Here is a 17374-nt window from a genome sequence, read left to right as displayed (position 1 = left end):
AATGATGTAAAGTTGTAGAAATTTAACTGTCAAATTAAAATGGAGGAAATCTTTAATGTAAAACATAAATTGCAAAATTAAATACATGAAATTTTTAGATGGAAATTTATGAGGCAATGTCAGAGCAAAAGCAAATGGTAATGTGTAAAAATGTTGGGAAATACTCAGTATAACGTGGACAGTTGGTGTCTCACCTTTGGATCTGTTGCGGACGTACCGCACCAAAACCACCAGGAGAACCAGGAGAACCAGCCCACAGGCAGATCCAAGGATCCACCAGAGGGGCAGACGAGGGGAGGAGGAGTGTTGAGGAGATGAAGCTTGAGGAGAGGAGTTGGAGCGTGTAGTTGAAGCTTGAGTAGTGGAGATGGGAGGAGGAGTTGTAGTCGTGGGTTGCACTGAAAGCAAACAAACTGGATTGATTTCTTGTCTTTTACAAACATTTCTCTGTCAGTCAAATCTGTTTCTTTGTGAGATTTCTGGCCAGCAGACGGAGGCGAGTGCACGACCTCCTTCCAGTTTCATGTAGAGAGGAGACACTAGTGGGCTGAATGTTGACACTCTAACCCTAACCCTCTTTGCAAAGTAAGACAGAGTTTTCACATGAACCTCTGCCGTCCTCCTGAGTGCAGACACTCTGGAAGGTGAAGACAGGAAAGAAACCAAAGTCAGACCGACTTCCTCACCTGCCACAGCCAGCCAGCTGGGTGGAGACTGTCCTTTACCAGAGATGTTGCAGTGGTAGAGCCCTTCATCAGACTTGGAAACATGGTGGATGGTCATCTGTCCTGTAGACTCAGTCCTGATGAGGGAGCCATCTTTATAGAAATCAGCTGGGAGGTTGGAGGGAGTCCTGGTTGTACAGTTCAGAGTCACAGCAGCTCCCTCCATCACAGGAAGGACAGGACTCTGCAGGATCACATGACCCTCTGAACACAGAGACAAACCACAGGATTTCAACCACTGAGGAAAATATTCATGATTTAATGCAGATAGATGTTGATACTGAATAATTATTTAATTAGTTACCAGTGACGGTGATGTTGATGGTGTTGCTGGTTGCTCCCTCTCTGGACTCACACCAGTAAACTCCACTGTCTTTTGGGAATGTGTAACTGATACTACAGGAGGAGTTTGTTAGTTTTCCCCAGGTGTCTCCACACTCTGTCATGGTTTTTGTGGTCGTGTTCCTCTTCACCGTCCATCCAGCAGAGTCTTCCTCACAGCTCAGATGAAGAGACTCATGAACAAACAGCTGAGCTGTGTTGGGCCTGACAGTCAGGGAGGCTGGGTGGGGGTGGAGAGGAGGGACAAAGGACAAATCAGTGATGACCTGTCGAGTTTTGGAGACTACAAGATCCCTCGTATCAGAGGTTAATCATGTGACATCACTGCCGTCTGGCAGCTGGTCTGAAGGCCTGCAGCTCTGTGGACAGCTGGGTGTTTGCTCAGGTCTCAACAGAAGGGAAAAGACCTGAATCATTTATGAACTGATCATTTCATCACTGATCCATCAGGTTGTGTTGCTCAGAGTCAGCTGACCGTCACACTGACTTGTTAGATGTGGATGTAGCTGTGTGCTCCAGTGAACTGGACTTCACTTTGTTCTTTGGTGAAATTTGTACACCTATTTCTACACCTGCAGCTGTCAACACCATTCACACTGCTGCTGCTGCTGTTTACAAGTTTTCACAGTTTAACTTCACAAGTCAGTTCTCAAGTGTTCTGCTTACCAAGCACGTTAGTTATCTCATCAACTTTTTATATTATACTTGAATCTACAACACAGCTACTGTACTTTATTATTATTAATTATCAGTGGGCTGGCTGTAAGCTAAGCTGCGGATATACAGATTGTAAAAATGGGGATTATTTTTCAGGGCTACATTTTAAACATAAAATAAAATAAATGTATTTATATTATTTGTATCAATACTTTAAATAAAGAACTATTTGCAGTGAACAATAGAGCAGCAGCAGCAGCAGCAGCAGAGACTTCCTAACTCCACAAAGCCACAGCACAGTGGGTGGGAGCTTCAACACAACTGAGTGCAGCCTTCAGCTCTATCACCCCACCCTCCTCAATAGACTCTCCTCCATAGGCATCACTCACACCCCCCTGCTCTGGCTTCACTCTTACCTCACAGACCGCACTCAGTTCATCCAACTCAAATCCTTCACTTCACAGCCCTCCCCCATCTCTTCAGGTGGGCCCCAGGACTCTGTGCTGGGGCCCCTCCTCTTCATTATCTAACTCCTCCCACTTGGCAATATTTTCCGTAAATCTGGTATCCATTTTCACTGCTTTGCGGATGAAACCCAGCTCTACCTGTCCAGTAAACCCGACTCCTGTCTCCAACCTTCCTCCCTCACCCACTGCCTCTCAGAAATTAAATCTTAGTTCACCTCTAACTTCCTTAAACTCAACAGTGATAAAACAGAACTCCTCCTTGTTGGTACCAAGTGAGTGTAATTTTTTGTAGGTTGGTTAGTGGGTTGAGTTTCCAACCCACCGGCCAGTTGCCGTGTTTTTTGGTCTTACAGTTTTTTTCTGCACAAACACTTTGAGCAAAGAAAAATAATAAAGAGGAGGGAAACAAGAGAGTGATAACAAAGACCGTTGGGCTCCAGCGAGTTTTCTGCTTTGACCCCTAATGACCTCTCAGGGTTAAATGAGAGTGTGAGTGTGATGGAAGAAGTGCACTAACCTCTGCTGGGCCTGCAGCACAGCCACACCATCACCACTGAGGACAGAAATGAGAGTCCGGTTGGTTTGAGGTTTTCCACCAATCAGAGAAGACAGTTCTGACAACCAGCCTCTGTGCTGCACACACAACACTGGGAGATCTCATCTGCAGGGGCTTTCATGCTGCTGCACAGTCATTTGGTTCTACTGAGACACTTGAGAGTGAACTGTGTGCAGCACAAATACAGAGAGACACTAATAAAAATAAAAAAAAAAAACAGGGTCTGTAGACCCCCACACCAAATGTGTGATGTCAGTGTACTGAGGTGCTGTCCTCTCATGACTTCCTGTCTAATCCCCTGTGATCTGAGAGACAGAGGTGAGCCCAAAGCAAAGCTCTGACTGATCATCAGAGTGATCATCTTCACCAGGATGATGAAGGCTCACATCACACTGCTAATGTGGGACGCACTCGTGAGGAGGAGGACAAAAGTCAAAGATCCTGGACAGAGAGGACGTCTCCCTCCATGTTCTTATAGATATCAACAACAAAATGCATGTTGTACCATAGAAACATTACAAAGATGTTTCATCATTATTCCTCAGTATTTTTAATGTTTTATTTTCTACAGTGTGTTCCAGTTTCCCCACAGTGAAGTTTATCTGGTCTTCAAACCTTTTGGCTGTTCTCATTCTCACAGCATCGTCCAAGTGACTTTTCATGCACATTACCCCCTCTGTTACCCAGTATCCATTAATCTGTTACCCATTACCCTGTTACCCAGTACCCTGTTACCCATTACCCTGTTACCCAGTACCCTGTTACCCATTACCCTGTTACCCAGTACCCTGTTACCCATTAACCTGTTATCCATTACTCTGTTACCCATTACCCTGTTACCATTAGCCTGTTACCCAATACCCTTTTGCCAGTACCCTGTTACCCATTACCCTGTTACCCAATACGCTGTTACCCAATACCCTGTTACTAATACCCTGTTACCCATTACCCTGTTACCCATTACCCTGTTACCCAGTACCCTGTTACCCAATACCCTGTTACCCAGTACCCTGTTACCCATTACTCTGTTACCCTGTCCCCTGTTACCCATTACCCTTTTATCCATTACCCTGTTACCCATTACTCTTTTACCTTGTACCCTGTTACCCATTACCCTGTTATGCATTACCCTGTTACCCAGCACCCTGTTACCAGTACCCTGTTACCCATTACCCTGTTACCCTGTACCCTGTTACCCATTACCCTGCCCCAACAAAACTGAAAGGTCATTAAAATAACCACCGATAAACTGGGAAAACACACACACACACACACACACACACACACACAGAGTGTACTTACGGAGCAGCCGTGGTAGAGTTGTGCCCTCCATGCTTCAGTCTGGCGAACTGAGATCAACACTTTGAATTTGATCTGAGGCACCAAGTAAAGCCCGCCCCCTTCCTCTCTCTGGGTGAGGGGTTTTTTCCCCTCAACAGTAACTTCTAGGTAGTATGCTATACTTTATTCTATTTGGTTTGACTGAGCTCCACTGTTTTAAAATGTAGATATAGAGTAACCACAGTGAAAACGTTTTTGTTTTTTGTTTTTTGTTTTTTTTAAATACATGAAGAAATTATGCAAATGAGATGAAACAATAACTGGCTCATGAAGCATCTCACCTTAAAATGAACAAAATAAAGAAAATAAAATGAATTAAGAAAAGCTGCAAAGCTGCTTTAAATTAGAATTATGTTAACTCACAGGGGAAGTTCAGCACTGTGCACACTACACCAGGTAAAGGGGAAATCACATTAACTCTCAACACATACAGAATTTCATTGCATTTACCATACACATCAATTTAAAACACATGTGAATGATGGAAAAAAGCTGCATCAGTTGCATCCAGGAATGGAAAAAAATCACATTTGTTGAACTGCACAGTCCAACTCTGACCTGTGAATCCACACAAACAGCCAGAAGAAGCTCGTCTCCCCCTGGTGGTCAGAGCAGTGCAGGAGTATATAGGTACAGCAGAGTTGGTAGCTGCCTGGCTCGCTGTCAGCTGGGACACACTAAGAGACAGTACAGCCCTGAATCTGTCTGCATTTTATTTATTTATTCTCTAGACCTTTGGTGACCTCATGACCTTTCCTCTAGTGCCACCCTCAGGCCAAAATGTGACATGCACCAAGCCGGCTGGGGCAGCAGTGGAGGCTCCATCTTGTTTGTCCACGTTGCCCTGATGTTTTCCTCCTGCAGAAACAGTGTTTAGGAAAACATCTGCCGAGGTGTGTCAAACTGAAGATGCTGGTCTGGTGCTGTGGTGTGAAAACACCAACCTGTGATCCAGGACCTTGTCTGGTATCAGCTCAAAACAAACATGTATGCCAAGACAATATCCAAAAAAACAAAAAACAAAAAAACATTCAACCTCACAAAAAACATTCAAACAAGGTCATTTAAGAGCCTGATCACGTCAGGGACAAATCAAGCTCTCAGTCTTTTGGTCTTGCATCTCGGAAGTAGATATCTCCGTCTGGAAGGTAGCAGCCTGAACTCCTCGTGCAAGGTCTGGTCTGGGTCTGGCTTTGGTCACTGACCTCACCTTGTGTAGGTCACAGAGGTCATTTAGGGCTGTGCCGGCAATTTTGCTGCACACCCTAACAATTCCCAATATTCTGTTCTTGTTTTTACATGTTAAAAGACCAAACCCACAGATGAAGTTAAAAGTTAGTAAAGAATCAATAAAACAAGAATAAAACATTCTCATAAAAGTAGTATCCACTTTAAAACTTCGGAGCTTGAGATAAAACTACATCCGCTGATGAGCCTTCTTACAGAGTGAGTCAACATGGGCATCAAAGGTCAGCTTATCATCAAGTTACAGTTCCCAAGTATTTATACTGGTTCACTGCCTCCACCTTTTCTCCAAGGATTACCGCAGGTGAGGTGACCGTACTATCTTTTCTAAAGTCAATGAGCATCTCCTTCGTCTTTTGAGACATTCATGTTTAAAAAGGAGGACTCACACTTTCAGTGAATTCCCTGACCACTGGCCCGTGATCAGAGTCATCACTGCTGAGAAGAGACAGGATGACTGAGTACAGGTCAGGATGACCTTGTATTTGCCCCAGCTTCTTGATTTTTTCAGAGCTTTGAGATCCATACATGGACTGTTCAAAGCATTAATGATTAGTCAGATATATGCATCGGTTTCTGGATGGCAGCCTCTCCAAATCCAAAAAAAAAGGTTTTGTGTCAAATTTTTATTGGCCCATAACTGCATGTGGGAATGTCTTAAAAAATCTGATGTCTGTTTTAATTTAAAGTTCAAAGCTTACTCTATCTCGAGATTCAGTGCACAAAAAGTTCAATATGTTCATGAAATGTTTCGTTTTTGTGTCACTTTTTTATGAGATTGCTTTGTTATGAGATTACTAAACTGGATTGGTAAAAATGAATAAAATCAACTTTAAAAGTGCTATGTGTAATGATGAGCCTCACCAGACCTGAACCCAATCCAGATGGTTTGGGGTGAGCTGGACCGCAGAGTGAAGGCAAAGGGGCCAACAAGTGCTAAACACCTCTGGGAACTCCTTCAAGACTGTTGGAAAACCATTTCAGGCGACTACCTCTTGAAGCTCATCGAGAGAATGCCAAGAGTGTGCAAAGCAGTAATCAGAGCAAAGGGTGGCTATTTTGAAGAAACTAGAATATAAAACATGATTTCAGTTATTTCACCTTTATTTGTTAAGTCAAAGGATAGATTTTAAAATCCTGCTGCTGGTCTACAAAGCCCTGAATGGTCTCGGACCAAAATACATGCTTGATCTACTGGTTCCCTACGAAGCATCGAGACCCCTAAGGTCATCTGGTACTTATTATCTGTATATACTGTTTATAGTGTAAATTATGCTTCATATCTTGCTATCCACTTTGCTGCTGTAATATGTGAAATTTCCCCACCGTGGGACTAATAAAGGAATATCTTATCTTATCTTATCTTATCTTATCTTATCTGGAACTGGTTTGTTGTGTGTTCCAAGAACAAGAACCAAGCAAGGTGAGGCAGCATTCAGTCATTATGCTCCTCACCTGTGGAGCAAACTTCCTGTAGATCTGAGGTCTGCTCAGTCTGTCAGCTCCTTTAAATCAGGGCTAAAAACACTATTGTTCACTGAAGCGTACTCTTGGATTAAATACTTACCTCTTTAATTGCCCGTACTTTTTAACTTTTTAACTACACACTGTTGATTTATGCCTCCCCCGCACTCCAAGGACTTGATGCCTTTTATTTTTCTACTTCTTTTCTTATCATTCTCAATTTCTATTTCCCTTTTTGTGTGTGTGTGTGTGTGTGTGTGTGCATGCATAGGAACTGAACCACTGGACGTCCAGAGGTGAAGATCGTGTCCAACATCTGGTCTCAGTCTGGGGACGTTGGGAAAAGAAAAGGGGGATTTTGCCCAAAACATTGGAGTGTTCCTTTAAGTCATTAGTGTCCTGTGCGCAGGTTACCTCAGTGTCAGGTAGGGTTTGCTGGTGTGTGTTGAGGGAGTCCACTGTGAGAGGCTGCTGTTCGTCTTCACCTCTAGCCAAAAAAATGAAAGATTGCGTAAATAAATCCCTCAGAGATTCATATAAATCTAAATTAGATAATTCTGAAATAACCTCTTGATAAACCACTGTGCTTACCTTTGTGCTGTGCCACAACTCCTCACACACACACACACACACACACACACACACACACACACACACACACACACACACAGATCCCAGTTTAGAGTCTGAGGTTCTCCTCTGAACCTGCAGAGGGAGCCCTCACAAACCTGTGGCTGTGTGGAGCCTCCACTGAGCCGGAAAATATTTTTCATCAAGAGATTCTTTCAGCTCGATAAAAATCATGAACACAGTCCCTGTAATTCAGTGCATGTGTGTGTGTGTGTGTGTGTGTGTATGTTCAGTTGTGTTTTTGATGTTACCAGTCAGGTTTGGACCCACCTCTTCAGTTTTATTGTGAAAACCTTGTGTTTAGTTGTGTTCTTTCTCAGTTTGGTGTGTTCAGTGTTAATCTGCAGTTCAATGTGGAACAGAATCAAAACAAAGAGAAAACACTGAAGGAGAAGCTGTGGACAAACTTTACACTGGAACTGAATGAAACTGCAAACACTGAGAGCACCTGAACGCACCACCAGAGCTGCTTCCTGTGGATCACGTGACCCAGAGGAGCCCCTCCATATAACAGAAGGTTCTGGAAACAGCAAGACACACACACACACACACCCACACTCAGAGGCAGATCTCCGCTCTCATGGCTTCTCTCAGCGCTGCGTCCCTCCTGGCTCTGAGCTCCCTGATCTGTCACCTGGCTGCTTCCTGTAAAGAGAAGAGAAGAGATGAGAGAGAAGAAGGTGTGTCCAAACTTTTGACTGGTAGTGTATTTATAGATAGATAGATAGAGATAATATAGATACAGATATATATGAGAAAAACAATAAAACTGTGCACAGCGTCGAGAGTCTGATGACAGGATGATTATTCTCAGAGGGTTTATGTTCACAGCTCAGCACAGAGGAGAGTTCAGCTGCAGGTTTTACTGTACAGACTGTAGATATGATGGATGTTCTCTGCACTTACAAATGACTTGTGCTTATTTGTGAACGGGGCTGATGTTCAAACTTCTGACCCAGAAAGCAAAAATGCATTGAATCAACATTGAGATATGGTCATGGCTTAAGATTGAATCAACGTTGATGTCAGACGTTGAAAGTAACATTGAAAGAGCTCGTTATGATCAACATTGAAATAATGTTGAATTTTCAATCAGTCTCAACATTGATTCAATATTTATTCAACTATTATGTTCAACATTGAAATAATGTAGAATTGTCAATCAATCCGAACATTGAATCAATATTGATTCATCTATAAATGCATTGAAATTACATTGATTCTACATTGCAACAATGTTATTATTAAAGGACCATTACATCACTTTTCAACCTTCATCTGTAGGTTTTAAATACGCCTCATTCAAGCCCAAAATAATCACTTTACTCTTCATTCATCTTCTAAACCGCTTATCCTCACTAGGGTCGCGGGGGGGGGGCGAAGGCAGTGAAACACCCTGGACAGGTCGCCAGTCCATTGCAGAGCAGACAGACAAACACTGACATTCACACCTAGGGGCAATTTAGCTTCTCCAATTCACCTGCATGTCTTTGGACGGTGGGAGGAAACCCACGCAGACACGGGGAGAACATGCAAACTCCACACAGAAAGGACCTTGGGTGGGAATCGAACCCAGGACCTTCTCACTGTGAGGCGACAGTGCTAACCACTGCACCACCGTGCCGCCCCACTTTACTCTTTTGGGTCTCCTGCATTCTCAGGAGAGAGCAGGTCTCGCGAGCTTCCCACGGCACGCCTACCCCTGCGGGGGTGGGGGGCGGGGGCACAGATGCACAGCATACCATACATTGAAACCATGTCTATTTAATGTTGACATTTCAACATTGAAAAAACAGCATCTATACAATGCTGATTCAACAACATGTTTTCAAATGTTGAAATGGTAGCTGTAATTAAACATTGAATCAACATAGATTTATCAACCTCAACCAAAAATAACCAATTTGACCAAAATTCAACGTTGAATCACTGTATTTTGCTATCTGGGGAGCGTTTGGGGATCGATTTGAAGTTTGAACTGACAAAAACTGGAATATTTATGAAGATCTGTGTTGTTAACTTTTCTGTTCTGGGTTTGTTTTTCCATCGTCCTTTAGCCCCAAACCTGAACCAGAACCTGAAAGCTCGACCTGGACACAATATCACCCTGAGCTGTCAGGCTCCTGATGGTGTCGACATCACAGTGGCAGAGTGGAGACGAACTGACCTGAAGGAACTAGAACCTGTTTTCCTTTATCGAGACGGACACATTGACTCAGAGAACCAGCATCCATCTTTTAAGAATCGGGTGGAGCTGATAGATGGAGAGATGAAGAACGGCAACCTGTCTGTGACTCTGAAGAACGTGACTGAATACGACAACGGAACATACGAGTGTCGCATTAAAGCTGCTGGTGAAGGACGCATGAAGAGAGCCATCATTAAAACCAAGCCCATCAGCACCATCCAGCTGGAGGTTGTAGATCCAGGTGAGTTTACAGTATTTTTCAATCGCTTTTTCGAGTAAAATGAAACTGGGATCCACTTTGTCGTCATCTTCACCTCCAAACCACAGCAGAAGTTTTCTTTTGCAAATGTGCTCATGCCTTTTCATTGGATTCACACATTTTTCACTCTTTTGCACAACACTTCTCACATGTGTCATTTACATGGTAAATGGCCTTAAGCCTCAGAGGCGCCACACCTGGCATTTGTGTGTATAAAACATGATTATTATGGCAGTTTTAATGCTTCACTGCTTCACTGGGATTAAACTGGGATGGAGATGTGGATTTGAGCTCCTGTACGTTCTTCTCATTTTAGGTGACCTTGTGTGTGAGTGTGTGTTTGTGCTCTTTAACAGCGTCTGCATGAGCAAACTCCGAGGACAGACTTTGTTTTCCATGAGATAAAACTGATAATATTAATGTTTGAAAACTGCAGCCAGACAAGTTCAGCCACACCCGCAATGATTGAGATCATAACTAATCTCTAACTTCATCAAACTTGGCCTCGGCTCAAAAATTCTGTTCTGACACCAGCAGGGAATGTTTTACTGGCCTTCTGCCCGTTTGCCTGTCACCACATCAACGTCTTCAGATTCTTTCAGTTTGAACCAGACGACTCTTCTTTACAGTTTTGTTCAATTGCTTTTTCCAGTATAATGAAATTCCACCTCCCCAGCAGAAGTTTTCTTTTGAAAATGTGTTCATGCCTTTTCATTGGATTCACACATTTCACTTCTCACATGTGTCAGTTACATGGCCCTGACTCCATTGACTTCACTGTGGAGGTCAAAAGCAAAACATCTGCTCACAGCTGGTAGAAATGAGCTGCATCACTGCCCTTTCCACCAATCACCACTCACCAATCAATCAGGATGCACCTACAACAAAGGGGCCTATAAATTGTATTCTGTATTTTTTTCAACAAGTTTTTCTGTGTAATACTGTATGTGAATTACAGTATTTCAGTTTTTGCCATCAATACAGTAAAATTTCACCTCAAAGTCTTTGTGATGCAGTTCTTTACTGTAAGTTCACATTTGAATGTGTAGCTCACAGGAGAACCTTGTTCAAACTGACAGCTGTATTTTGTATTCTGCTGTCAGCTGTGTTACAGTACAGTAGAGCTGACTGAAGGAATCTACTCATTTGGGCAGAAGTTGAGTTGTTTGAGGGAAATATTGACCTTTGCTACTTGTAACTATGTAAATTGTCAAAAAAAAAAAAAATATGACTGCAATACAAACAGGAAAAAGTAAGGTTGAACCTGCTCAGACTGAAAAGGGTGTGTTGCATTTTGGTGTTGAGTATGAAGTGAGTGAGTGGCTGGATTAGTTGTGTTGGGCGGTGACAAAATGTGCTTTTGCTGCATGTTTGAAATGTTTTGTCATGTTAGAGCTTTTTGCAAAATGTGTTATTTTGGGAAGAGAGCCTCTCATTAGGCCGATGGATTAGCTGTTTTGATACCAGAGTTTCTGAGTTGACAGAGGAGGTCAAGCCACTGAAAACAACTGTAACTGGGACAGGATGACATCTGACCTGAGGTCTGTTTTATTTCATGTTGGAGGTGGATTCTGAACAGACACAGGACAGAAATATGAGAGCTTGACTTTATACTTTGATCATGATTTCATAGCACTACAGTAGATAATGACTGATGTGAGCAGCAGGAATCATTTATTCTGTTTCCTTCCTTATTGTTAAATCTATATTTTTAAATGTATAAAGTGAGGTCCATTTTTCAAAAGGCCTTGTCCCAGCTGTCCCACAAGTGAAGCCCTTCACAGATGGACATGTTGTCTTGAACATGTGTCCTAACCCTTGTTGGTACCAAACATGTTCCCCTCAGTTCAGTCAGTGAGAGTCAGGAGAGAAAACTGACATGTTTCCAGACAAACTCCCACATGAGTCTGATGAGGAGGACATGCAGCCTTTTCCTCTGACCCTCATCTGTTTACTCACCAACCTGACTTTGTCTTTGTCTCTGTCTTTGTCTTTGATTTTTTGTTTCAGACCCTGTGAATGACTGTGACCGTGATGAAGCCGCTAGGAGTAGTCAAGCTGCAGCAGCTGTGGTTCCTGTACTTATTCTGGTTCTTTCTGCTGTGGCTGTTCTGTTGTGCAGAAAACAAAAAGCAAGTGTAGAACACAGGAAGTAGAACAGGGAGATTGCAGGAGCTCCTCAGCTGAAAGCAGAGGAGTGTGTCAGGAGTGTGTTAGGAGTGTGTTGTAGTTCTGGATCAAGACGCTGCCTCAGCTGCACTTAGAGTTCTCATATTCTGCCCGACCCGACCCGACATTTTCGGGTCGGGTCGGGCCTAAAATTTACGTGAATTGGGCGGGTCGGGTCGGGCTTCGGGTTCTGTGGGGGATTTTTTTTTTTTTTAATAAAAAAATAGAATTATGTGTTCTGTTATTGATTATGACGTTTCATGTTTATGTGACTGGTGGAGAGAGTGAGAGACTGGATTGGATTTGGAGGCTAAACTTTCAGTGACAGACAGACAACCAGCTGTGCGAGCGCAGCGCAAACAAGTGAGAGAGAGTTGCAGCAGCATCCCGCTGTGCTGGCAGACTCGGCAGCAGGGACGGTTTCTGCTATGGGCAGTGCAACTGCCCAGGGCGCAATCTACTTGGGGGCGCACGGGAAAAAAAAATCTCCAGTTTTCTAGACTATCGTATTGACCCGCACATGCCGCGGCACCATCAGGCGGCATCAGGCGGGCCTGCCGCGGCACCGATACCGCGCCCACCCGGTCAGGTCTGCCAGATCTGACAGGTGAGTTGCCTGATGCTGGCCGGTGCCGCGGCCGGCTCGCCTGATACCGACTGATGGTGCCCCGGTGCCCCGGCGCTGCTAAGTAATGGCGAATTTGGCATTTTTTTTTTTTTTTTTTTTTTTCAGACTCCCTAAACCCGCTATTTGCAGATTTAGGATTTAGGAAGAGGCGTTCCCCCGTAAAAGTTGCTATCTTGTGCACCTTCCGCTATCCGCAAAACACCTGCGCTACCCGCTATATTATGTATAGGTGTGTTTTGGGCGTTACGTCAGTTAAACCAATCAGTGTGCCAGGTGCCATTGCCTTTAAGGGCAGGATGCGCTATCCCAAATCCTAAATCCTAAACCCGCGATGGAGAGAGGGAGGTAGATTTTCTCAGGGCTTCTACTGAGGCTAAAGCAAGGTGGCTTTTTATATATATATATATATATATATACATATGATATATTATATTATAGGCGAGTTAATTCGGGAGGTGGAGCCACATGTGTCCAAGTGGACGTGTCACAAGGTTGTACTGATTGAGTAAAATCCCCGGCCACACCACACACACACAAGAGGCAGAGGTGGAACTATGTGTAAACTAATTTATTGACGGGGTAGATTGGGCAAATAAAATATTAAAAATAAAAATATAGCACAGCTGCTGGCTTATGATAAAACAATAAAACGTGCTGGCGTAAGTGTCCAATTAAAACAGTCTTTCCTCTAAACAGTCTATATGAGTAATATACTCAGTCCATTCCGGCGGCGTCCCGGTATCAGTCCGACCGTGTGCGTGGCGAGGCTCCGTCGGGGCGCACATATAAGCCGCCTGGGCGCGCTCTCCTAACAGCCCAAACTTTAGGGATAGCGGATAGCGGGTGGTCCTGACCACCCGCTATCCACTATCCCTAAAGTGTGTGCACAAGATAGCAACTTTAGGGATAGCGCATGAAACACACCCACGGACACACCTCCAGGCGCAAATGATGCAGTCGGCATAACGGATAGCGGGTAGCGTTGGCACAAGATACCGTTTAGGGATAGCGGAAGTTCCTAAATCCGCAATTTGCGGGTAGCGGGTGGCACAAGATAGGGCCCACAATCTATACACTGGGTTATTCATTTGACCCAAGCTAGAAATTGAAATTAACTATATTGGTGGGTTAAATAATAATAATAATGCAATGAATCACACCATAAATGTATATATAAAATGCATTTATTAATATTTTTAACAATTATAAAACAATGCATTTATTGCAGTTTTTTAACACATCAACCATGCAATTATTTTTTAACACATCAACTATGTCATTGCATTTCATTGCTTCTTGCCAAATATCCTCTATTTCACCATTCCAACGTGATGGAGACAAACCGTAAAAGAGCTTGACACAAACAAAACAAGCATACTGGATCACAATGAAAATAAGTTATTTAAACATGTCACTGCTTTGTGTAATTCAGGTCAAAAACAAAGAAAGAAACAAAGAAAGCCTAAAAACAAAGGTCTACTGCACCCAGCAAGGTGTCCGCTTCAATGGCGCTCTGTGAGACAATGGTGAAGGCCTGGCTCGTTGTCGTTTCATCACCAAGACACAAAACGTGTGGGAACGGTTGAGTCTCTGCCGTTTGTAGGTACTCCACCATGTTGGTTCCCACCTGTAAATTAGACAGTAGTTACTTGCAATATAACCTGTCATAATAACAACAATAATAATAATACTAATAATAATGATAATAATTTACCTCTAAATGTCTCGATCAAGTTCTCCAGTTGCCATGCAGTCAGGGTCTCTGAGACAAACGTGTCCATAGTGCAACCATCACATGACTAGAATGAAATAAGATTAAGTAGATTAGAATTTAACAGTGCAATGACTTGACATTTATTTATTGTAACCTTAGCTACCTTGATATTCTCATGTTAAAGCTGCATAACGTGCTTTATTGAATAAAATGTAATTTTATCCAGGCTGTATAGCAGGGGTTCCCAAAAATTCACTTGGAATGTAGGAGTTTAGTTTTTTTGGGTGGCATTTTTTCATGTCACGTGGGGGGCGGCACGACCGCAAAAACAAGTGCATTGCGCAGTCAATAATCAACCATGTTATCTGTGTCAGTGTCCGTTGTTGTGCTGCTGCTGCGCATATGAACAAAAGTTGATTTATAATGAAAGGTATATATGGCATATATGTATGTGTGCGCGCTCACCTGTCAGATCTGGCAGACCTGACTGGGTGGGCGAGGCCGGGCTCCTGGAGCCGACCGGTGCCACGGCTTTTTAATTCAAACAAGATTTTATCCATATAAAAATTTTTATATTACATAAAATATTTTTTTATTATACTGGGCGCCGGTAGCGTCCGTTAACGTCTGGGAAGGTCTCGCTCTCGGGGGGAGGGAGGGGTAAGAATAGAATAAGACAAGACGATCTGGTCGTGTGCTAGCATCGATGCTAAAACAATGCTAGGCTAGTTTAACATAGCATTAGTAGTTTAATACCAGTAATAAAGGTAATAAAAGCAAACTCACGATTGCCGTCGTCCCAAATCTGATGAACCTTCTTCACTTGCGATGCAGATGAAGGCTGCAAGATGGACATATATTTCAGGCGGGCTTTACTAAAATAACTTAAGTCTAGGCGGGCTTAAATAATGAAAGTTGACATTTGGTTCGGTGACTTCGGTCACTCACTCTTAAAAATAAACTTGCGTGGTTGTTAAGTTTAAAGATTAATGTATTAAATAAATAAACCTAAAACTTACCTTTCATAAATGAATAAATCTATTCGGTGTGCCGAGTGAACGCAACAGTGTGTAGCAGCAACTTTGTGTATGCACCACAGACCGCGCACTTCCTCCTGCCAGTGAGTGTGTGCGCGTGCAAACTGCATGCTGGGCCAATAGCTCTGTATTAGATCCCAAACCAACAGCTACACTGAAGTGAAGTTTGTAGATCTAATAATTTTGCACACGAAACCAAAGCTATAGTTCAGGCCACTTTATAGCTACTAAAGTAGTTATTGATTGATTAATTAAATACTTAATTAACAGTTTGCATGGACAAGCACAGGAAAGTACAATACAATAAAATACAAGGTCTGCTAAAAGGATTAATCCAAGAGAAAGCATATGGCTTGTTTCCATTGGGGTCCTTTTGTACTAAATTCATCCAAACATTTAGGCTAATGATAGACAATATGCATACTAAAATACCATAAACGAGTAGAACACAACATTTGTTTTAGCTGATTTAATGAATATGACGAGAATTCACATAATTTGTTCAGGGCGGAGCATCACATTTTCAGGCAGTAAGTCGAAATGGTCGAATCGATCCCAGTCTCTCCTAATATAAATATAGGTAAAATATAGCAATGAAATATATGTTTACATACCATGTGTTTGAAGATGGTGATAAAAAAGATGGTTCCAGAAAGATTCAGAAGCAGGAAAATGAATAAAGCAACCTCTGGGTTAAAAATAACCCAGGCAGGTGTTCAACTGCAATTGAAGCCCCAATAACCCCTTTGACTCAGCATGTACAACCCATCAGTGTGTTTGCAGTTCCCAAATAACCCAGAATTATGACCCAGCGAAATCAACCCAGCAATGTGGTTATAGAAATAACCCAGCACTTTTAAGAGTGCATGATGTGATAATGACTTCTGACTCTGTGTTCATCTGAACTTCCAGCTGCAGCTTCTCTGCTTCATTCATCTGCTTTGAACAGACTTTATTGACACCGTCTACCTGGACAGGTGTGAGCTGACCAGGTGATACTTCAGGTTTGAAATCTGTCCTCACTTCCTCTTTTCTTCTGGCTTTAAGTTCAACAGTGTTAAAGAACGAGGCAGATTCATCACATGAGCTTTAGTAGCACCTTCAGCTTGTTAGTGTGTGTGTAACATTTTTATTCAAGATTTTTATTTGTCACATACATGATTGTACATATACAGCAGCAATAAAGTGTAAAATAAAATAGAAAGTACAAGTTGTATCAGTGTGCAGGGGACTGTGAGCATAACAGACAGCAGGGTGTGTGTGTGTGTGTGTGTGTGTGTGTGTGTATATATAACCTGTATTCATTTTATTTGTACATGCATGTTAATAAAAGAAGATTCTTTATGAGTCATGTATAATTTATTCTATAAAGCATTTAGCAGTGTGCTGTAATGTACATGTTGATAGGCTGACAAGCCACATTTGGGATAAGGAGCGTGTTTGTGCGGGACAATGTGGCCATTGGCACTTCAAGTACATATCATATATCATACACCAGAAAGGGTTTTGTAATATATTAATTTATATCTAATATATATTATATTAATTATATAAATATATATAGTATATATAATATAGGATATTATATAGATATATATATATTTTTTTTTTTTTTTTTTTTTTTATTTTTTTTGTTATAGGAATAAAATAAAGGGTCTTCAGTTTGTCCCCAAACAATTTAATTTGCTGCCAATTCTTTCATAGTTTCAGGCTTTATTGGGTTAAAGGCCCCTCCGCACAGCCTCTTTCTGTAACCACACCATCTACCACACACACACCACTCCGTCATGGGCCGGGCTTTAGTGGGCACTCTCTCTCTCTCTCCTCCCCTCTTTGTGTGTGTTGGGTTTGTGGGTGTGGTGTGTGTGTGTGTGTGTTTAGATATCTCCTCTATCTCCCACTCTGTGACCACACGTGCATCCAGGCTGCACCTCGTTTGATATCTATCTCGG

The 17374-nt window shown here is 42.5% G+C and overlaps 2 protein-coding genes and 1 long non-coding RNA gene across 5 annotated transcripts in view; 1 reads left to right on the top strand and 2 right to left on the bottom strand.

Annotated features, from left to right (window-relative positions):
* The window catches only part of LOC115376961 (high affinity immunoglobulin gamma Fc receptor I-like), a 54189-nt gene that overhangs the window by 1757 nt on the left and 35058 nt on the right, over positions 1-17374 (bottom strand). Inside the window, exon 4 of the mRNA XM_030076814.1 lies at positions 195-398. Coding sequence (XP_029932674.1) covers positions 195-398 — 204 coding nt within the window. The remainder of the gene's footprint in view (positions 1-194; positions 399-17374) is intronic.
* LOC115376720 (programmed cell death 1 ligand 1-like) overlaps positions 1-17374 on the top strand; it is a 35000-nt gene that overhangs the window by 7371 nt on the left and 10255 nt on the right. The window contains exons 1-4 of one of the 3 annotated variants that reach the window (XM_030076488.1): positions 7984-8074; positions 8281-8286; positions 9485-9856; positions 11885-12086. In XM_030076488.1, coding sequence (XP_029932348.1) covers positions 8008-8074; positions 8281-8286; positions 9485-9856; positions 11885-12030 — 591 coding nt within the window. In that variant the 5' untranslated portion in view covers positions 7984-8007 and the 3' untranslated portion in view covers positions 12031-12086. Of the gene's footprint in view, positions 1-7983; positions 8108-8280; positions 8287-9484; positions 9857-11884; positions 12087-17374 lie in introns of those variants that run through there. The other 2 variants (XM_030076487.1, XM_030076486.1) reach the window with 2 other exon arrangements.
* Positions 14165-15228, bottom strand: LOC115376758 (uncharacterized). Its single transcript, XR_003929851.1, has 3 exons — positions 15172-15228; positions 14386-14470; positions 14165-14298 (listed from the first exon to the last, which is right to left on the bottom strand). It is a non-coding gene; the product is annotated as an uncharacterized LOC115376758 (long non-coding RNA).

Source organism: Myripristis murdjan, chromosome 18, assembly GCF_902150065.1.
Source record: "Myripristis murdjan chromosome 18, fMyrMur1.1, whole genome shotgun sequence".
Taxonomy (NCBI): domain Eukaryota; kingdom Metazoa; phylum Chordata; class Actinopteri; order Holocentriformes; family Holocentridae; genus Myripristis; species Myripristis murdjan.
This window is presented reverse-complemented; position numbering and strand designations above follow the sequence as displayed.